Source organism: Astyanax mexicanus, chromosome 8 (assembly GCF_023375975.1).
Source record: "Astyanax mexicanus isolate ESR-SI-001 chromosome 8, AstMex3_surface, whole genome shotgun sequence".
Taxonomy (NCBI): Eukaryota; Metazoa; Chordata; class Actinopteri; order Characiformes; family Acestrorhamphidae; genus Astyanax; species Astyanax mexicanus.
Genome location: NC_064415.1, coordinates 12,003,420 through 12,027,139, shown reverse-complemented (window position 1 = coordinate 12,027,139; position 23,720 = coordinate 12,003,420). Strand labels below are relative to the sequence as shown.

General features: G+C 38.7%; 1 protein-coding gene across 6 annotated transcripts in view; it reads right to left on the bottom strand.

The window, feature by feature from the left end:
* LOC103021546 (adhesion G protein-coupled receptor L2) overlaps positions 1–23,720 on the bottom strand; it is a 263,996-nt gene that overhangs the window by 173,474 nt on the left and 66,802 nt on the right. For all 6 annotated transcript variants that reach the window (XM_022678108.2, XM_022678118.2, XM_049482922.1 and 3 more), the window contains exon 2: positions 22,536–22,764. In XM_022678108.2, coding sequence (XP_022533829.2) covers positions 22,536–22,611 — 76 coding nt within the window. In that variant the 5' untranslated portion in view covers positions 22,612–22,764. The remainder of the gene's footprint in view (positions 1–22,535; positions 22,765–23,720) is intronic.

Genomic DNA, 23,720 nt, shown 5'->3' with positions numbered 1-23,720 from the left:
TGTGCAAATGATAAAATACCATTGGGAAAAGTCCAACTAGGACACAGTGGAAATATTATATTCAGCAAACCTTACTTATGATCAAATCCCCCTCCTTCTTCTACCTTAAGTACGCCACGCAGAACCAACTCCTCTAACATCTGGTGTATCAAAAGGAGGCCATGTGCCGCATATGATTAGGTGTCAACCCATGCCGGCTTCTGAAAAATGATCAATATGGTGGCCCTTATGGTGGCGTCGCACGCTTCCCTAATCTGGAGCTGCTTTTCCTGTTAATAGAATATGCAACCTTTAACCTTTCCTCACCGCCCACGCCAGCCGAGAGCGCTTCTCCGAGTGGAGGATGAATCATAATGAACCATACACTCATAATCCTCCCAGGATTACAAAGGTAATCCATAATAAGACTCATCACAAAACCCCATAGAATTTACAATCATTAGAAGCCTTGCAGGAAATGAGATGGCTGGCTCTACCTTTTTGTGTCGGCTTCCCTTCTCTATACAGAATAACACAAGCAGGTTCATCACCTGAAAAGGCTTAAGGGGTGGAAGCTTTTCCTGTATGTTCTAATAAACTATATATGGTAATACTTTACATTAAGGGTCACAAATATCAGTCTTTATGACAGAAATAAACTTTGGTAAATGGTTCAGCAATGTCTGAACTAAGCATAACAAATTATGGCACTAATATACAATATCATGATTTTAGATCAAAGTCAATAAACAAACTTATTCACATCCATGGACCCTCTATTCATGGATAAACCAAATATTGGACGGTGAAAAGATTTACTATACAACAGTTAGTTAGTGACCATGCAATGTGATTGGCTAAAAGGCGTTCTGTGAGTGCCATTATCAGCCGGTAATGCACTGTAACTGTAAACGAAGCTCTCCATGTATTATCCCACCACACTTAGGTAACCTAGCAACGATGCAGCACTTACAAACCAAACAGCGCAGCTACAAACAGAGCAGCAATGGAACTATTTTAACTCACTGAGTTTTTATAACCAAACAGATCGTATTTTCTACTCCTCTTTAACTCAAAATCTTTCAATAAACAGCCACATTACAACTGTCTCGAGGTTCATGCTGTAACATGTAATATTGGCACTGCTGTGCTTATATTATACACTTTGTAGCACGAAACTCAAGAGTTTTATTCCTTAAATAATTTATACTCAACAATGACACTTTTGATGATGAGATCCAACTGCTTAAGAATGTTGTAGATGATAATTAATTGAATAATTTATTAGTAATGTCTTGACTAGTGTCAATAAATAATAATAATAATAATAATAATTTGAGACAATCTGTTGTAAGTACTGCTAGTTATTTGTACCTTTATTGTAAAGTGTTACATGGTCTTACATTGTATAATAGAGCTGGGCAATATATAATATGTAAAAAATATTGTATCATGATATTTAAAGACATTTTCATTTCACACGATACGTACTGGAGTGTTTTGCATGCGAACAAAATTTTCAGCATCAGTCGCAGATTCATAAAAACTGCTGTACAGATACTCTCATGCATAGTGAAGTGTTTTTAATTCAATTTTTGATTTACATAATCCAGTTAAACTACTTACATTCTCTGTAATGAAACTATTCTATAACTATGCATATGCTATAAGTATAAAATACCATTTTATATGACTTCTTCTGCTTTATATGACTTCAGTTCTTTTATCATGTTTGGGGGGGTGTAAAGCTGTCAGCAGTATCTAACTGTTTTCACTCAGTAAAGGCTTCTTTCTTTTACATTCAAATTCAGCCGACATTCCTCAGTCACAGTGGGAGTTGGCTGGCGTTGCATGAGAGGTAAAAGTACGTTTTGCATATCACTTGAACTCCTCTTATAATAATGATAGCGCAATTGGTGCATAAACCATGTGGTCAAGGGGGCTTAGAAAGAATGAATTCTGAAGAAAAGGCAAGGGAGCAAGCTTTTGCTGAAACGAGCTGCACTGAATTATCAACAACAGAGCTCCGACTCAACAGCATGAGACGTGTGAACTATGAAAATGCTGACTGCCCCGGCAGACTCCAGCTCCAGCAGGGCCTCTTTTAGTCTGTGGAACAGTCAGGGGTCGTAAATTAGTGCGGTTATAGAGCAGACAAAAGTGTGTAAATATGCAATACAACATTTACACCATAGATGAACAATATGGATGTAAAACTAGCAGTGTATTGTACTGCAGTTGGTAAACTGAAGTTGTAAATCAGGATATAATATGGGTTTCAGCCGTTTTTAGATTTTTCCTACATATTTAACTCAAAAGCTGATTGATAATTAGCTGATCAGTTGTCTGGTCAGGTATTTTTGAATCTGGGATCACATAAAAATATACAGAACAAGGTTGGGAACCATGGATTACCTGAATCCATTACATAAATACCCTAAGGCAGGGGTCAGCCATTAAGTTTGGCCGCAAACCAAATACTTTCCAAGCCATTACAAGGCATGCCACAAAAAAAAACTGTTTTGAAAAAAACGTGTAATAGGATGGAGTGCTACAGACTAGTAGCTCTCCAGCCCAGAGGGTTGTTGAACCCAATTGCAGAACGGTTGATCTCAAAGCAGGAAAACCTGAGAAGAAAGGAAAAATAAATAAATAAACACTCCTCTACTCACGCGGGATCTTACCCGTGTCATCAGGGTCGCGGTCCAATACACTACTGCTGCCCCAGCTAGTGAATTGGGACACAGACGGGAAAAAACGAGCTTATAAGGAGATAGGGAGCCCAAGAATGTGCGGAAAAACTAAGTATAAACTGGCCTTAAGCTAAACACCCATCACCTCTTAATTACTTACATTACACTAAATTAAAAATCACCATTTATCAACAGCTGATAGAACCACAAGGACAAGGGATTACTTTTGTATACCTGTGTTAAGCTCTACAAATGCAACAAAAAAGTTGACTGTGCAGAACAGAAGCCTTATGTTAACCATGTCCATAAGTGGCTTCAACTTCTCAGGGCTCTGAGGGTTCTTGGACGGACCCCATACTTTTCCTCATCTTATGACGTGAATATAGGAACAATGGGACAAAATAACACCTGAAACATTTCATAATGCAAGGGTCACAATTAAATTTGGGCGTCGGCCAGATATTTTCCAAGCCATTACGTGGCGGCCACAAAAAATTAAGTGTAATTAGATGGAGTGCTACAGACTAGTAGCTCTCCAGCCCAGAGGGTTGTTGAACCCAATTGCAGAACAGTTGATCTCAAAGCAAGAAACCCAAGAAGAAAGGAAAAATGAAATAAATAAACACAATGCTCCTCTGTGCGGGGAAAGCATTCTTAAGAGAATGGGCAGAAAAATGAGAACGGGCAGAAACTGAAGTCATACATGCATTTTATTTAATTAATTATTTTTAATTATCGTTTATTATAGTTCAAACAACCTCACAGGGCAGATGTTGCCGACCACTGAATAATGTCACCACTTTTCTGATTTGATTAGTACTTTAAGTCTGATAGAAAGAATCCTAAAAAAAAGTGCAATGACTAAAATAAGGGGAAACCAGCTAACAAACTAAAAATTCTGTCAAAAATGGCTTTAATTTACACTCTTATGACAAAAAAAGCTTCAGAATTACAACTCCAACAGCCACCCCTCCAAAAAAAAGTTGCTAACAAAGCCTGAATATTAGCATTCACCTTAGCTAGAAATAGTCTTCAGTTTTCAGTGCAAAACAGCCTTAAATTAACACTCCGCAGGATCTAACACAGAGACGCAGTATGACAGCTCCCGCGGTGCCACAGGAATTACATTACGACACTAACATACGACAAATGGCTCTCCTAACATTTCAGCAAATATGCATCAAAACGCAAGTGTGAAGATTCACACTGTTCCAAATGCCCGAGCTGCACAACGTTTATATTTTTAGAGCATTTATTAACACTTTGAAAGCACAGTGATGCGGGTTAGCGTAGCCTCCCTCACCTGCTAATGAATGAGTGATGAAAACCTCTGGGCTTCTAACAGACACATCTGTTGCCACTGAAACAAAGCGGTGAGGATTGAAGCTGTCCCAGCTACAGACACGAGCTACGAGCTCAGACAGCATTTAGAAAGCTGCACTTCTGCAATGCTCAATGGACTGTATTGAACATACAGGGGTTGGACAATGAAACTGAAACACCTGTCATTTTAGTGTGGGAGGTTTCATGGCTAAATTGGAGTAGCCTGGTGTTCAATCTTCATTAATTGCACATTATTGCACCACTAAGAGCAGAGTGTGAAAGTTCAATTAGCAGGGTAAGAGCACAGTTTTGCTCAAAATATTGCAATGCACACAACATTATGGGTGACATACCAGAGTTCAAAAGAGGACAAATTGTTGGTGCACGTCTTGCTGGCGCATCTGTGACCAAGACAGCAAGTCTTTGTGATGTATCAAGAGCCATGGTATCCAGGGTAATGTCAGCATACCACCAAGAAGTACCAACCAAATCCAACAGGATTAACTGTGGACGCTGTAAGAGGAAGCTGTCTGAAAGGGATGTTCGGGTGCTAACCCGGATTGTATCCAAAAAACATAAAACCACGGCTGATCAAATCACGGCAGAATTCAATGTGCACCTCAACTCTCCTGTTTCCACCAGAACTGTCCGTCACCACAATAAATTATTGTGCTCTAAAACCAGGTGTTTCAGTTTCATTGTCCAACCCCGGTATAAAGGCATTGGTAAGAAAAAAAATACTGAACATGGGTATATTGCTCTCAAGGTATATTGTCTCAAGATCATCTTAAGACTGATAGACTCCTCCAGATCCCCCGTATGAAACTCAGAGACAATGAAGAAGTGCCTTTTTGTTTTTTTTTACTGCGCCAAAAATCTGGAACACACTACCAATATATAGAATATTTGTCAACCAATCTCTGTTGCTATTTTAAAGAAAAGGCTAAAAACATATCTTTTTACATTAGCTTTTAATTAGACCCTATTCTTATTTTTCTAGCTTTCATTTAGACCCTTCTAATTTTTTAAAACTGTTTTATTATTTGGTTATGATTTTATGTTTACCCTATTATTATCTAGTTTTTATTTTTCTAGCTTTTAATTAGATCTTATTTTTATCTGTCTGGTTTTGATTGTATTTTTATTCTATCATAATTTACATTCATTTGTTTTGGTAACACTTTATAATAACTTTTATTAATATACCATTAACTAATGATTAATAACTGTTATATTTCACATTTTAAGAAATAAATAAGTTGCTTTTACATTTGTAAATTCTAATGAACACATTGGCAACATGAGCTGCAATTGATAAACATTTGCCTGGTTTAAAATTCGAAAATAACTTGTGATTTATTAATGTTCAAATTCTGACGCGCTAATGACTTGCTAACATTTCTAAATATAAATATCCATACAGATAAATAAGTGTTAATATTCAAATTCTGATAACTACTGCTTTATTCAAATCTACTGATCATTAGTTAAAAATATTTTAATAAAAGTTATAATAAAATGTTTCCTTTGTTTTTGAGTATTATATTTTACTAATGTTCATTTTAATTAACTTTTTTAATGTCTTAAAAAAGTAGCTTGTGTGCTTTTTCTTACTTTCTTTCTCTCTATGTAAAGCACTTTGAGCTGCATTGTTATGTGTGAAAGGTGCTATATAAATAAAGTTCATTATTATAAACTCATTATTATTATTATTGAGTATGCTAAGTTATTTTTGACTGGTTTGGACGGGGTGAAAAATGCTATATGTCGTTTAACAAGCATAAAATACCACCCTGTTATTTTATCTCAGAATAAAACATGACGATTTTCCAGTTTTCCATCTTATGAACTTAAATAAACCTTACGTTTTGATTGGCTGGTAGTGGTACTGGCATTATTCACCAAAGCCATGTGTTACAGCATAAATTTACCACTGTAACAAAAACACTAATTATTCCCTAAACTCTGGAGAATCCTACTGAACTCATTGCTGTGTTTCATTACTGTTCCACTCAATTAAAAAAAAAAAATCTAGAGCTTTCGGTAGTGGGCTAGAAATATATACATTTGAGAGTTTTAGACTGGACCTATTTTACAGCTCTGTCTGTTTTTGGTTAATTTGGATTTTCTTTTCAATGGAAACACAACACAGAAGTGTTTGACAGTCTATATTTTCTATCTAGGACTCACATATAAGTAAGCCCTCATCACAGCATCACAATCTTTTCATTTTTTTAACCTCTGTGCCAAAAAAAGTAGATTAATAGGTTAATTAAACAGTAGTTTTAACACTAATCTTTTAAATTCCTACTACACCAAATCTGCTCTTTATTTCTGAAAGGAAGCTGCTTTGATGAACATGAGAGTGGAGTAATGAAGCTAAATACCCACACAGTGTCCTCAAATAGCTGTTTAATGTCAACAAACCTTTTGCAGGTATTTTGACAGCCAGCATGGTCTTAATTATGCTTTCAACAGGCTGCACAGACTCTCAGCCACAGCTCACAGATTCCCATATAAACTATGAGAACTTTATTCTCACTTATTTTTCCATGGAATTATTATTCAGAAGCGTTTAATAGGTCAAAATGTTCATAGTCAAAATATTAGCGAACTGTTGATTACTCAAAACAGTTTAATAATTATAAACAGCTCTGGAAAAACAAAAATAAGAGACAACTTCAGTTTCTGAATCAGTTTTTCTGATTTTGCTAGTTATAGGTTTATTTTTGAGTAAAATGAACATTGCTGTTTTATTCTATAAACTACAAACAACATTTCTCCCAAATTCCAAATAGAAATATTGTCATTTAAAGCATTTATTTGCAGAAAATGATAAATGACTGACATAACAAAAAAAACAGAGCTTTCAGACCTCAAATAATGCAAAGAAAACAAGTTTTAGGAGTTCAGAAATTAATATTTGGTGGAATAACCCTGGTTTTTAATCACAGTTTTTATGCATCTTGGCATGTTCTCCTCCACCAGTCTTACACACTGCTTTTGGATTACTTTATACCACTCCTGGTGCAAAATTTCAAGCAGTTCAGCTTGGCTTAATGGCTTTTGATCATCTTCCTTTTGATTATGTTCCAGAGCTTTTCAATTTGGTAAAATCAACGAAACTTATCATTTTTAGAGTTTTGTATTAGTCAAAACAGTTTGATTACTTAAGACAAATAGATTAATTCGTGAAAATGGTGAATATATGATATTATTATGAGCAGATCTATGAGTTAAAATTATATGATGAGTCAAAAGTTTTAATTACTTAATTCAGTTGGGAGAAATAGCCAAATTAGTCAAAACAGTTCAACTAGTCAAAGAAGTTTAATTATTCAAAAACGTTCTATTATTCAAAGCAGCTCCATTCAAATGATTATTCAGAACAATTATATTAGTGATATATGATGTATTTGTTCTAAATAATCATACGTTTTGATTGGCCAAGAGTATTTTAAGGTAAAAAAAAAAAAAAACGTTTATTTAAGTGAACTTTTCTATTGGTAAGAAAAAATCACCTGTAACTCCAATGACCCAAAACTGAACTGCAATCTAAACTAAACTGAAGTGAACTAAAGCTATGTGTGTGTAAATCGTAAATCACTGCATTCCTCACATTCCAGCTACTCCAGTCTACTAGGTAACTAGTCTACGTTTTATTAGTGTGAAAAACGAGATAAGGCAGACGAGATAATCAAAGCTCATCATCCAACTTTCATCAACCCTTTTTATTTATTTTAAAAGTGAAATCTGTGAGTGTGAACGCTGTAATGAAGCAAGTTTTAAAGAGGATTTCTCTGAATCCCGTTTGGTGCGTGACCGCGGCGTCTCTCTGCACGTAACTGATAGAAGAAGGTCTAAATCAGGATGAGTTAGAACAGCGCACAGAAGCCAGACCAGACTTAGCCGGGATTTAAATGTCAGCAGGACGCAGGCGCAATTTACTGGGGTGCTAAAAGTGTCCCTCACTGTTTTCCTTTCAGAGAGCGAGTGGTGGGGGGGGGGGGGGGGGAGGGGGAGGGGGTTGTGGACAGGGGGCAGAATCCAGACGCATTCCAGCAGACCTGGTTATCTCTGAGAATATCCCTGATTTATGCCGTCAAAGCAAATTATTCTGGGGAAAAAAAATCTCATTTACACAATTTTCTTCTTCCTGCTAATGCAATCAATCATCTCAGAGATGTGCTTCAGCTCCGAGCTGTGATTGGAGCTTTATTGCCTCACCAATTAGCTTTGTTCAGACTGCCGGCCTAAATCACTGCCCACCAATTATCAGCCTAATCATTAGTATTGAGCTGGTAAGTAATCTCAAACCCCTTTTGTACTCGAGATACTTTGCTGTACTTACTGTTGTGCAGCCCTTGAATTGCATTTTACCTAGATCTGTATTAGACTGGGATGCAGGTGTACACACTCAAAAGTCCCCTAAAAAACAGCATTCTACAAAGAATATAACATGATAAATATGTGGATCTTTATGAGAGTTTTAAGCATTGGAAATGGATATGTATTTTGGACAAAGGCAACTCAAACAATGGTTCTATGCTTACATAGAAAAACAGTTGTACTTAAAAACAAAAAGGTTCTAAATAGTATCTATATCATCAGATAGGGTTCCACTAGTGTAAAAAATGTGTGTGTGGATATGTGTGTGTGTGTATCTGTGTTGGAGGAAGTAGTATAGACTGTATATATATAGTCTATATAGTATAAAGTATTTAGACTTAATCTATTTTCACTTTTATTAATACATACTGTAATTGGAAGACTAATATGTGAAAATCACTAATATTCACTAATATTATTAGTTTGTAATAATGTGCCATAAACACTGTTTCACCACCCTGTTATGTCAAAGGCAAGGTAAGTTTAAATAAATTATTTAAATAAACAAAGAAAATCATAAAGAAAAGTGAAAATATTAATACTAAGATAGAATATCTCAGATATGTTTTTGCCAATATAGTTATTTTTAATCCTTGTGTGGTGTTCATATTTTTGTTACTCGTTTACTTTGTTACTTGTATTTAATTCAGCAAAATTAAGCAATTTTACATTAAATTGCTTTACACATGCTTGCTTCACCTAAATTGCAAGCAATATAAACAGCTTACATGGTTAATATTTGCCCTTTACCTTTCTTATGTTACATTTCTTTCAAAAAGTGCTACTCTTTTTTTATAGTTTTTTTTTATAAAATGTGAAAGAAAATGAATTTAACTGAAGATATGAGTAGAAAATTTGTTTAGTTTCAAATTTACAAATGAAGCAATGTTTATTAGCCCTTGGCCAAACATACTGTATGTAATATAAATGTGTGTGTGTTAGGGGGGGTTGTACAGTGTGTGTTTATCGAAAATGTGTTTTGATATATGTTTTTCACAAAAAAATGAGCCAATGCCAATGAGTTCGAGTTAGAAAAAATATTTTTTTTCTATCATTTGATGAAAAATTTAAACGGGTCCCACAGACCCGAACACCACACAAGGGTTAAAAGAAAGTAAGGGAAAATGGAAAATAACACAATTAAAGTGACATTTAAAAATTAAAAAGTTGAAAAAATGGAATATAAAGTGAAATTGGAACTGAAATGGAGTCTAAAATGAAAAAAAATATATAAAAATATATAAACATAAAATATGAAGACGCAGTAAGAATATTACAAAACATTATAGTGGATTAAGATAATGGTAAAGCGATATAAAAATAGCTTTTTTGTCAGTATGTGCTTCATACAAGAGTTGCTTTCATCAGTGTTTGGATGTTTAAATGATAATGTCAGGCCAGCCACTTCCTGTCTGCCTTCCATGGACTCTAATTCAGTGACTTTGAACTACACCTCCCAGAATTCCCCTGTGCTCTCTCAGCGGACTTTCCCAGTCACGTGCCACTGCGTCTCACAAACTCTCCTTCATACTAATTAGTCTCATTGTTCTCACCTGTGCTGCCCTGTATATATACCCCTCATTTCCTCTCTGTTCTCTGTGCCTGGTATTGAATCATCTAGTCTCCAGCTCATCTTTCTATCTTACTTTGCCTTCTTTTGGACCATGCTCTCTGCCCTGCCCATGGTTAATGTTGTTGATCTTCTGTATCTTCTGTTTATGACCTTCGGCTTCAAACACTTTGATAAATTCTCTGATTCTAATCCGTGTGCGTCTCACCCGAGTCTGGCATTCGTGACAGAAAACATCTGCCTGGCTTGCAAGGGGTGTAATGGACATTTTAGTTGTTTTTTTCTGTATGTGTAGCTCAATACATTTTGCCCATATCAGTCTAAATATTTTATAATGTATTGTTCTAAGGAACTTTTATATTTCTTTTGAACAGAATCGCAATTGAACACGTCCTTCTGGGTGCAACTTATTATTATTTTTTTAATTATGAGTATATAATACTCAGTTTTAACCTGTCTGGAAATAGTCTGAATTATGTCCATACTCGTCCATTCTGGATCATCACAGGAATGGTCAAAATACGCTAACTTTGAGCTCCAAACAGGTCTTGACTGATTGAGCACATTAGCAGTGAGGGGAAATGTCTAAATTAGATTCTTATTTGTTTAACTGCGGCTTTAAGTGTGATTACTCCGCTCCGAAACCCACCTCTACATGACCCCGGCGCACAATCAGCATGCCTCCCTCAGCTGTCGATGAGAGGAACAGGCTGGAGCTCTGATAACCCGGCCCCCGCCTCCGCCGGCCTCCCTGACCCCGCCACTCAGTCCAGAATATGCTACACGACGGGGTCAACAGCGATACCGCACAGCAAACAAGGCCGCTCTTTGTGCGTCTTTTTTTTTTTTTTCCAGCACATTTTTCATACCCCTTCCTCAAATCACGGCTTTCAGAAAGCGCTCATTGAATTTCCCGAGACGCGGTGAGAGCGGGGGGCACGGGAGGGGGGGTTCTGACACTGTATATACCTGAACATCAGCCCCACTGACTCCTTTGTTCACAGGTGACCCTTCCGTTATTCCGCCCCCGCTCTGGAAAGAAAGACGTCATGCCCGACTGCAGCCCACATGAATTACCAGTACGGTGTAATGTGCAACGCAGAGACCGACCCGGCCTTGAAACCACATCTCTGTCCAATTAACATACCACTGTCGGTACATTAGCAACACTGCTGCAGATCTCTGTGTGTCGCAGGTGTTCCATTCAGAACTGTGGAGTAGGGAGTAGGCATCCTATTTTCACTTTAATTTAAAAAACTGCATTTGAATTCTACAGATCTTTAAATATACATAGATTTTTATTCAAAATGTGCTGCAATTCATCAAATTAAACAGCTCTAATGACACTTTCCGAAATCAAATGTGCATTAAATGAGCTTTAAAGCTTTAAATCCTCAATATGCTCAGAAATTAATATAATTTATCACACTACACAACAAATATATTACAACATATAATAAAAATTGCTTTACTCCACAACAGTAATACACAACAGTATAGGCACACCTGCCCTTGAACTTCATCCTGCTTTTGTTGGAGTACCTGTCACTACAGCCCAAGACAGTTTTCCACTAGATTTTGAGTCTAGCATTGCTGGGAAGTAGGGCTGCACAGTATTGGAAAAAATCTACATTGCAAATGTTCTTTTTTCGACGATATATAGAGTATAGTGTGATATGAAACAATTCAGGGCCCATGACGTCACCAGAGCCCCGCCCCTACCCGTGTGCTGTCTCGCGGCCGGACCGATTAAGAGCTGAGTCAGCACCGAGCACTCAAAACACGATGAAAACAGCAAAACAACAGGAATCGGCCCTTTAAACAGGCCTTTAAATGGATTTTTAAAAGTTTGTTCTGGGATTAAAAGCATGAATTCAGCTGAAACTGGAAATATCTGTGCAAAACTGTGCTGGACTGAGCCCCCCCCTCATGATTCACAGGCAGCAGCAGCCTGTCACTCACACAGACACAGAGACAGCGCTGTGTATCTACATCTTGTGTCAAGAATTAAAACATTGCAACATGACGAGTTTGATTCAACTGTCTTAAGTGACATTGCAACGACGATGCTTAAATGATATATCATATTATTCCCCTACTGGGAAGATTTGATTGTATTCAGTGACAAACACAAGCATTAGGAGGTAAACATCCTCAACATAATTTCTTAAATTTCCAATTTATCCTAAAAGTATTGGACAAGGCATCATCAATCCAAAGATCTCCATAAGCAGTTTTATACCTCTTTCTAGCCCATGTCTGGCATTAGGCATAGTATCATTTGGTTCATGTTTGTTTATCTAATTCTAGATAGAGTCCTATTCTATTGGTAGTACTTCTCTACAGCAACAAGATTGAGCAATGTTGAGTTGAGCTGTGGAGCAGTGGAACTGTGTTCTCTGAAATTATGGTACTTCTGGGATGAAATGGAGAGTTGTGGAGGTAAGAATAAATGAGGTGGAGAGATAATTCAGGATTCATCATCCTGACCTCACTAATGCATCTCTTGTCACTGAATACAATCAAATCCTCACAGCACTGCTAAATCAGAAAGCTGGTAGAAAGTAGAAAGCCAAAAGCCTACTCCAGGTTCTACTCCAACAGTAAATGAGCAGGTGTCCGTACATTTTTAGAAGACTTTGGTCCTTACAGTGTATTTCTGTCCTTATGTAAAAGCCATCGCGGCTTGCAAATGTAGTCGGATTGGAAAAGCATTTTAATTTGATATTTTCAATTCAATATGCTCTCTGCAGACTGGATTTCCAGCAGAAGAGAAGAATACATATTGCCTGTTTTCATTCCAAGTGTTTTCGTAGATTTGTAGCACTTTGTTCTACTCCAGTTCCGCGGCGAGGCCTTCTGCAGCGGCGCAGGTTTAATAAAACCACCTTAATAAGAGAGGCATTTATTAAATGAGCAAAATCAAGGCAGATATTCTCCCCCGCACGTTCAGCGGCCTTACTCTGTAGTGTGTTGGGTAAATATTGGTTTACAAGCGCGCAGTTATTCCCCTTTGTTGCAAGCCGATCCTGACAACTTGATTAAAGTTAAAAGCTTCTTCTATAGATTAAAAATACAGCTTTGTCATAACAGCTGTCAAGGAAGCCGACCGCAGACTGGAAGAAAGCAGACTCGGGGAGCTTACATTGGGCCAATGTGTTCTTTTATATCCATCTGCTATTCTGCGCTTTATCTGCTCTTTATCTGCTCGTACAAAAGCAGATAGCGGCCGTATAAACCCAGGCAGGCCTTGATGGACTAAAGGAGGTCTAGAAGGAGGCCCTGCGATTCCTGGGGAAAGCTTAAGTAGGTGGTAAGCCGCGAGCGAGCTGGAGAAGAAGGACGACCCTAAGAAGCCAAGATGATGTCAGCAAGGTTAAGATTTAGGGCCGGTCTAAGTCGCCCGAAATCTAACTGCCAAGAGCTATGGCTCCCGGTTCGTTTAGACGCAGTGCCTGTTCATCACCTGGGCGTAAAAAAAAAAAAAATTGCAGAGACGTTTTAAAATCAGATGTAAATAGACAATAAAGCAACGTCGAGCCGAGAACCCTGGAGGCCCTTAAATCCTCGGGGCTTACCGGAGAGTGTGTGCTGATTTCAGTTTACCCAAACCCACTCCCCACTAAATCTGCGCTTGACCGCGCACGGGGCGAAATTACATTGCAGTGCTTTCCTGAAAGGAGGCAGGGGGGGGGGGGGGGGGGGGGGACAGGGCCAATTTCCTCTCAGGCAGCTCCATCACAGTCTCTTTGGACGGCATTGTTTCAAAATCTCATATGCTTTTGTTTGCAATGCATCAGAAAGGGGTTTATTCTCTGGACTGTTTTATGGGCTTTATTCCGAGACTCACACACACTCACACTCTCACACACACACACACACACACACACACACACACACAAAAAAAAAAAATACAGGCAATGCTGCACCAATCGAGTAAGCGCATCCACCACCGCGAAAAAAAAAAAATCAAAACGCATCCAACTGCACGAGTGTCGAGGATCAATTTCTGTGTATTTGTTTTAAAGCACGTCAGTTGGTGTGCTTAGCAGCCTTGTTTTCTGACGAATTGCCTCCGCCGCTCTGCATGCATTTGTATCTGTGTGCTCAAGCTGGGAAATTAGGTGTCGCTAATCTAGGCCGTCAGACTTGTTTGTGAGCGAAGACAACAGACAACCAGAGACAGCAGAGAAATGTATTTTAAAAAGCCACCAAACAGCTGATAAGATAACTGATAGCGTAGATGAGTTTTAATCAGGATCTTTTAGTAGAAGAGATTTCTTCTAATTCGGTCTGGGAGGGGAGATAATCTCTCTGTTTAACGTCTAGAGCGAGATCAGAGAGATGCGAGTTTGCGGATGCCGAGGTCTATTTGGAAGAATGACGGGAACAATAAGAGAAAGAACGAAGAGAGAAGAAGAAAAACAGAGCTGATCGAGAATCTTTCAAAGAGCTTTCTTAGGTGGCTTGTTATGAAGAAGCTTTCTTTGAAACGGACGCAATCTGCATTTGAACATCTAGAGATCAAGGACAGGCTGAAATCTTCATCACAGCAGCAGCAGCAGTACTAGCAATAGCAATAGCACTAGCAGCGCTGGAGGAACGTCGCTCGCTAACGCGTCCGTCATGGGCAGACTGCGGCATCGCAGATAGGGCCGTTCTTGTTTCATGGACGATTTCCACTGGGCTGGAATGGCGTGTGAGATGGATAAATCATATCTTGTGTGTGTGTGTGTGTCTGTCTCTCTGTGTGTGCTTGTGTATATGTGTGTGCATTTGTTCGCTGGTGCATCACTCTTCCCCGAATCTCCCATGGCAATGTGGCGATAATTCATGATAGCCGTGTCACGTACCCCTATGATTCAGACACGAGCGGCAAAAAGGGGCTGAAACAAAACAAAGGCAAACCGAGCGTGAAAGCGAGATGACAGAGTGAACGTTTATGGTGGAGGACAGCTGTACAGCTCGTGCTTAATGACAATCCGACTCACTCTTTTTGGCGACGAGAGCTGGAAATATCTGGCCGCTGCTTTGATAAGCTTCGGTGAGCCATAAGCCGCCCTCAGAAGGCAGCGTCTCAGGGCAGTGGATTTACAGGCCTGGACTTCTCTGTTCGATTTTTAAAACACCTTTATTTAATAATGCTAAAGCCATCGATCTGTAAGGGGTAGGGGAGATAGACAGGCCGCACTACAGAAGCCTGAAACGTCTGGAGGTTATGGGAAAAGTTCAGAGAGAAGTCAAATATACACAGTTCTCCCCCTTACACCAAGTTTCCATGAGTCAAGCCAGGTGAGGTGGTAGAAGTTTGCACACTTGTCTTCAGTTACACTGGCTTTGAAATGGAGAAGCATATATTTTGTGATCTGGCAGGTAAACACTCCTAAATTCTTCTATAATTTATAGTATAGTATTATAAAATCCTGCAATACAACTCTATTGTCTTGGTTCACATGGTTATTTCCCTTTCAGTGACTGTTTGGTATCTCTCAGCTTGTCAAAAAAAATGCATGTGTAAAGCTTGTCCTTTAACAAGTGGGAGTTTATTACCATGAATTAGCAACATGCATCCCTAAAACACACAAACACACCGCCTCAGCAACTGTTTGTCGATTTTAAGTATTTTATATACAGTGCCAGAAACAATATTTGAGATTTGTTAAGGCCTCTTAAGTGGGTAACACTTATTAAAGATTTAGATTAGCAGTTAGCACAGTGCTAACAGTTGGGTTAGGTTACTTAAAAAATTATTACCATACCAACTCATCAACACTGGTTTACTATACTCCAATGGTTTACTATACTGAAGTATTTATTATTATTATTATTATTAAAGTAATTAGTCCCATAAAAGGTGTTTAAAAGTTTGTCCTTACCTGTCTCTCTGCTGTGCTCGGTGTGACTTTAGTTTCCACCCGTTTTTGTTTTTTTCTGCCCGTTCTTGGCCTCCTTATCTCCTTATTTTTCCTATTTCTGTCTCAATTCACTAGGTGGGACAGTGATAGGGTCTTGGACCGCAACCCTGACAACATGGGTTTGATCCCACGTGAGGAGCGGTGTGTTCATTTATTTATGTTTTCCTTTCTTCTTGGGTTCACCTGCTTTGAGATCAACTGTTTTCTGCAATTGGGTTCCACAACCCTCTGGGCTGGAGAGCTACTAGTCTGTAGCACTCCATCCCATTACACTTCACAGACTTAATTGTCGACCCCTGCTCTACTGACTGTAACAGAGAGAATAGCATCTCTATGAGTTTAGTATGCTTTTTTGTTTTATCGACGAGCCCTAATCGAGAGAATCGACAAATCGACACAATTTCTTAACTTAAGAAAACAAATGATAGATCAAAAATATTTCACTTATCACCTATCTATCATCTTTACATTTAAAATGTGGAAAAATCCAGAGTATCCAGAGAAATCTCAGTGTGTATCTAGGCCAAGGCCAAAACCACTATTGAATGCGTATAACCTTCAAACCCTCAGAACGCACTTCGTGAAAAACTATCATACCAGTGTCTTGAATACTGTCAAATGGGCTTGGAGGTAGTTTGGAACACTATTGTGATTTGACAATATCCAATGCTTTGTGAAGAAATTTAATCTGAAACTAAAAAAAAATGGTTATTCAAAAAAGGTAGTACATCATTCTAGTGCTTTTTGGGTGCAAGCTTATTTTAAATAGACTGAAAAGCAGTGGAAGCTTGTGCTGTGGTTAGAGGAGTCCACTTTTTCAAGGCCAAAACAGAATAACTGTCCAACTGTTAAGACATTTATGATGGTTTTGGGGACGGTGGGGGTTTTAGAAGAGTTGTAGTGTTGTAGCAGTGGTGCTAGTCCTTATGCTGCATGTCCTCAGAATTCTACATTTCTTTAGCTTTATATAGACACAATGAGTGAGTGTGCTTTACTGGCCCTGCCTGCAGTCCAGATCTAATTCCTATTAAAAAAAGTTTGGAGTATCCTGAGAGAGAGAAGAATTGCGCAACAGTGATCATGGCCTGTTGAGCATGTCTTGTGAAGTCTTGTATTAAAGCAAGAAAGGGCAAAAATGAACTTGTATTAATTAGTATCCTCAGTATTAAAGTGAGTTAAAAGTGTAATTAATGTAGGAAAGTGATGTAACAGGGTGGTAAACGTGCTTCCCTTTCTCATTTTTTTTGGTTTGTTTTATGTTCCATGTGTTGCAGCCGTCAAATTCTTTATTATCTTTTTTTTATATTAATTTTATAGTGTACATCAGTACCACAGGCCAAGAAACCCAACCACAAGAAAGATCCTATTTGTTTAAACCCCATTTCAGTTCCACAAGTTTGCAAAGTTTATCTGATCCGATTCCAAGAAACTCTTCCACTGGTTGCAACAAATAAAGTGTGCACTTCTCGGCTACTTTGGCTTGTGCTCTGCGTTTGATAGGATTTAGGTCTTGTTTGCCCGGACGTGTCTTGTGATTTTGGCTCCGTAGCTCAGCCCCTCATGGCTCTGAAACCTTTAATGAGATTTTCAGTGTGTCTGGGTGCAGCTGATTAAGAGAAAACACATTGTTTCACCGTTCCTAAACGGCCAGGAAATACCTCGGTGTCACAAGGGGCAGGCATGTTCTACCCAATTACACTTGTGCAATTTCGTTCCGACGCTACTTCATTTCCACAATATATTAACACCTCCTGCTTCCCTGCTACTTAAACGCATTTGGCAAACAAACGGAACTCAAGCTGAGACACGGCTCGCAGCCCTTCTGTCCGCGAGCCAAAGCGCTTCTTTCAAAAACACATAACAAACATCGGTTCCGGGACTTAATGCTGATTCTTGTCTACGCCGAGATGACACAGATCATTTAATCCGTCTTTGTGTCTTACACAGCTTGCCTTGTTATCAGCCCATTCGAATGAGACAGCTAGCGCGTTCTAGGCAGCTCAGTGAGAAACCTGGCCTTGTATCTAAATAACGCAGAGCGAAACACAATGCAAAAAGACGTAAACACACCTCCCCGCACCTTATGCCGCACTTTGAAGGCCGTAATTACATGCATTTACGCCAGAACGACAGGTAGCGGGACCACGGTGGCGGCGCACCTTTGTAGACGCTCCTTCTTTCTTCTCTCTTTGTCTGGTTGTAATGTAAATCTCTCCAGGCATGGACTGGCCCACCCACCCCTGAGGAACACAGACGCAGAACCCCCTCTGTCACGAGGCTCTTCAAGGCGTTCTTAAGTTAGCTGACAGCAGGGTCTGATGACAAAAGCCTGAGAATAAGTATGATAGGGATTAGGGCGAGCGCTGGAAAACAGGGGGTTGCATATAGCAAGGCCACTGTTTAGCATTCTCCACAACATCACAAACACTCTCAAAGCAGCGTTCCTGTTATTAGCAACCGGTGACGCATCAGGTAGCGGAGAATCGTCTTTTACATATTTCCATTTCCAACTACAAAGGATCGCTTGCTGTGAAGATTCAGCACAGATAGGCCACAGGAAGTGCAGTTCAGACAGAATACAGAGAATACAGAGACCCCTAAGATCCTGCTTATAGTTGGCGCCCCGTTGATTCATCATCTAAAATGTTAAAGATTGCCCTGTAACCAGAAACTTCGGGAGAACTTCAGGAGAACTTCGCTGGACGTTTCAAAGCGTGTCTAGAAGGTCTCGGTGCAACTGATCACAAGGACGATCGCCAGCCGCAGAGCAAGAAGCAATTACCGAGAGGCCCGTTCTGCGAGGGCCTCCACACAACTGCGGTTCATTTTTTTCTTCGGAGGGGGGGTTGGGTGAAGGTAAATGGCTTGCGGACGGATAAGACATTGTTTTCTGAGAAACCCACACACACATTCCATTATTGATGGATGGGTGAATGATCATTCATTGAGCTGGAGACCTTCACTTGGAGTGAAACCCAAAACCTTAGCTTCCTAACTCATGCATGCCTAACTACTTGGAGGGAAAAAAAGAAACAAAACAAAAAAAGAAACAAAAAAAAGTGAATGGCTTGGGCTGGACTTGAATATAACTCAAATACAGCTCTGGAAAAAAATGAGAGACCACATAAAAATGATGACTTTTTCTTGAAAAACGTCTGGAATATAATCAACAGGAATATAGATGATCACAAGCCATCAAACCATCAAACCAAGCTGAACTGCTCGAATTTCTGCACCAGGAGTAAAGGCATAAAGGTATTCAAAAGCAGTGTGTAAGACTGGTGAAGGAGAACATGATGCCAAGATGCATGCAAACTGTGACTAAAAACCAGGGTTATTCCAGCAAATATTGATTTCTTAAAACTTTATGAATATGAACTTGTTTTCTTTGCATTATTTCAGGTCTAAAAGCTCTGCATCTTTTTTCTTATTTCAGCCATTTCTCATTTTCTGCAAATAAATGCTCCACAGGACGATATTATTATTTTGAATTTGAGAGAAATGTTGTCTGTAGTTTTTACTTGGCCCTTGTAAAAGTCCTGGATAAATTATTAACTGAATATATTCAGTAGCCTAGGCAGTTTTCAGTCAGTAGTTACACATGGGAAAACTCCAGTTGCAGTTCTGTGCCAAGACTTCTTACTAAAAGAGTCGACACAACATTTTTTTTACTATACAAGCCTTGTATAACCCATATAGAATATTTTTTACGAAGTTTAGATGTTTTTAATTAATCAAGAATTAACACAAATGTTTTATTACATTACATTACATTACATTACATTACATTTGGCAGACGCTTTTGTCCAAAGCGACTTACGATATTGAAGTGCAAATAATAGAAGAGGTTAAGTACAAAAATAATAGAAGTTAAAAATAAAGCATCTATAGATAGGGCCTTATGGAGGTCAGAGGGAAATAATGGGATAGAGGAGTAGAGAAGAGGAAGAAGGAGATGAGGTTAGAATTAGTTAGTTAGTTAGAGGTGTTAGGAGAGTAAGTGCTCTTTGAAGAGCTCTGTCTTCAGGAGTTTCTTAAAGACAATTATTAAATTGCTGTAAAGTCATGAGTTAGTGCTAACATAGTACTAGAATCTCATAAAGGAGCTAGCAGAAATGAGCATTTTTATTATCTAACTATTTGTCTCTCTCTTAAGACCTGGGTCTACTACTCACAATTCAAAAAGTTTATATCAGTTTATATTGTATTTTATCCCCATGCAAATACTGTATATATAACAATATATACTTCAAAGGGGTACGTTTTTCCTTACCGTTCTTTACTCCACAAAGAGAAAATATTTCAAAATAAAGATGAAATGTTTTCCTTCAACAAGTCTAATCTCATCATGTGTTTGCTTGTTCAGTTCTCATTATCCTTTATGCATATCTTTGATCAACTGTATTAAAAGTGCTCTATTTACTTCAGTATGTTGAATTGAGAGGCTTATTTTGAGCAAATACAAGTGTTACACTTCTATGAAGCATTTCCAAAAAAATGCAGCTCTGAGGGTCTTTCAGTTCTGAGGCATGTAAGCTTATTCTAACCAATATAATATAATATAATTCCACCAGCTCTGCAAATATTGCGGACTTCTGGAAAATATCTGCTTGTGGCACTACACCAAACAAAAACAAGCCCGTTTTTCCACTGCCCTGGAAAATGCCAGCTAAAATAGGAAGCCACAGCAGTGCACGACAACAAGGGGGAAAAAGCAGAACTATAAAGAATGCCTCTCTTACTTGTGTGTTGCAGTAATCAATGTTTGGCACACGAGTGTATGATTAAATCAACTTTGTTCTAAAAAGCAGGGGAAAATAAAGAGACTGGGAGAGAGCACAGAGAAATAATTGTCGCCCATATGTGCAGTTTTGACGGGGTGTTTGTGTGTGTGTCTCAGCATCTGTGAGTGTGTGTGTGAGTGTGTGTGCGCACGAGGGGTGAGGAGGGTGGGGTGGGGGTTATATTCCGCGGCTACACTTGTAATCACAACCAAACATGTTAATCAAAGTCAAAGAGTCAGGGAGAAAATGAAGTAAGACTTGTGTTTTCTCAGCAGATTAGTGCAAACATTCCTTTCACCTCGCAAAGTCGTCATTTTGGCAGCCAGCCAAGTCACACATTTCACTCAGTCAGGTGCGAGATGGAGGTGGGTGGTGGTGTTGGGGGGGGGGGGGGGGGTGTAGCTGAGGTGCATGGGAAAAAATGACACCGCTCACATTTAAAACTCATCTTCATCCTCCCTGACAGCAACTCCACTGAGTTAATCAGCACGCTCTAAAGCTGGAACGGGTGATTTATTACAGAAACATTTTTTTTGGTCGTATTTCTTGGAATTCTCTTTAGATTTCGATCAATTAATCAAACGCAATCGATTAATCATATTAACACAGATTAATGGAAAGTAATGGAAAGTCCAAAAGACTGTAAAAACCACCGAAAAAGAAATGATTGGAAGTCCTACTTTCCACTTTTCCTCTGCCTACTTATTTCACGAATCAGCATGCTCTGCTATAAAACGACAGAAAAAAATGAAAGAATAGAAGAAAGAAGTAAAAAAAAGGCTTTAAACTAAAAGGCGCTGGATTAAGTATGAGGTCAAACCAGACTGAACACCAGTAAGTCTTTTTTCAACAGTGGTGAAAGTGAAAGATGAGGGAGTTGAAATCCAAGTAGATGACTCAAAACTTGCTGTTTTTATTATTTTCTGTTTATTATTTTATTTTTCCTAATTATATAGCCAACATACTGACAATTGTAAGCCATTTTCTGTTAGAATTAAAGTTTTAAGTCTGTATTTTATTATTGTGGAACAAAAACATGAAATCCTTAAATATTCTTGCCATTTTGACACAATGTCTCTGAGTCTGATCTGCCATTTGTTGTTTTTTTTCTTAATTTTTAAAAGTTTTACTTATGTTCATCTACTGCATGTGTGCATTGTAGTTTCAATCTTTTGAGAGATAATATATATTTATTATATATTAATCTATGGACATTCTTTGACATGCTGTTTGGCTTTTTTGGTGCCGTTTTTTAATTAGGACATGTAGTTAGCTTTTTTTGAATTAGTTTCTAGTCATGAAAGATTCCTCAACTTCCACAACTTGTCAGTGTTTTTTATTTATTTACTATTATTATTATTTTTTTTTTTCCAGAAATAGGTTAGACATACTGGCTTCTCCAAAATCACATATTCCAGGTTTGTCCTTTTTTTTTTTTTTTAACACACTCGGGTGTGTTAACTGTAACCTCTATTTAACCCACTATATAGTGGCCATATGTCAAACCATATGTATTCAGGTATGTGGGGGAGTATCTTTTAAAAAAAGGTCTAAAAGTAAGCAGTGAATCTTTTTCTCCAGTTATATTTTCTCAAAAAAAACTAAAAACTTACATTTACTGTTCTCTACAAAATCCTCTACTCCAGCTTTAACCTCTTTATTCATCAGGGAAATGTAGGACTCTGTGGCTTTAAGGATGATATGTAAAAAACCCGACTAGACTGACATGTCAAGGACGTGTGACGGGATAGCGATGACTGAAATCCACGTAGACGAGGCATTAAGGTGACTGTGTTTGAAAGTGTTTGAAAGTGTGTGGAAGTGTGTTAAAGTGTGTGTGTGTGTGTCCATGGGGAGGAAAGAGCAACAGAGATGACCTTACCTTCAGAGCACTGGTAAAAGGCCACGGCAAACAGGAGGCCACACAGCAGGGGGCACTTCCACACCGAGGCGGCCATTTTGTTCCTCGGCTTCCAGATGCCGGACGAGGGCAGCGGCGGTTGGAGAAGTGAGTGGATTAGCAGAAAACAAAAAAACAGCACGGGTATCCAGGTTCTGGGGAACGTCAGCGATCGGTCATGGGCTGAGGGTCCTCACCGGTCATCTTCCATCTGCGAGCACACGGAAAGAAGGCGATTATCAGCAACGTGGGAATACGCATCAGCCAGCTGCAAAGGCTATCTGCGTTCTGTCGGCGTTTCGCCCCCATCACGACCACATTCCTCAGCATTAATCTATCACAATTATCAATTTCTACCAAAACACTGTAAAACATGAAAGAGGAGAGCGATCCGAACGCTCGGACCTCGGAGGCTCCCCTTACATTAACAACAATCAGAGGAAGTGGATGCGTTTAAATCCGAGAATGAGACCCTATTTTGTCTGCGGACAATAAAAAGCAAACAGGCAACGGCTTGTTTTGGCCAAATGGTGGATAATGGCTCGCTATCTGATGGGCTTGTATTTACCGGCTTTTAATTCTCTATAGTGCAAAGTCATGTAGGAGACATTCACAAGCAACATCTGCACTGAATAAAGAGCCAGATTAAACTCAAGCCATTTAAGTGTCATTTAAGATACAACACTAAGCATCTGTTGAAAAACATACTGCTCATAAAGCGAAGTAGTTCCAGTACAACAGAAACTGGGCATATGTGGATTACACAGTTTCTCCAAACTACTCAAAAAAAAATAATTAAATGTTCAGCTGTTGATTCTCAGTCCTCAGGATTGCAGTAAAACACTGCACCAGTAGAGCTGGTATTGTTTTAGCATTATAAAAGCACAAGCACAAGCTAATGAAATCAAACACATGATGCTCTAAACTTTGTTTCGTAGTTTGATACAAAGGTGAAGTTCACACTATTCCAGATATGTCACGTTTTCCATGATATGTCTAACTAGAAACATCTGAATACAATAGAAATATCTGACCAATATCGGGGGTGGAAATCGAGAAGCATTGAGCTGTGGATATGGAGAGCTGTGTTCTAATGTTCTATTCAACACAGCTGATATAGTAGACAAGTTCATTTGGGGAGTTGGTTAGTTTATTCCAATGAAAGCA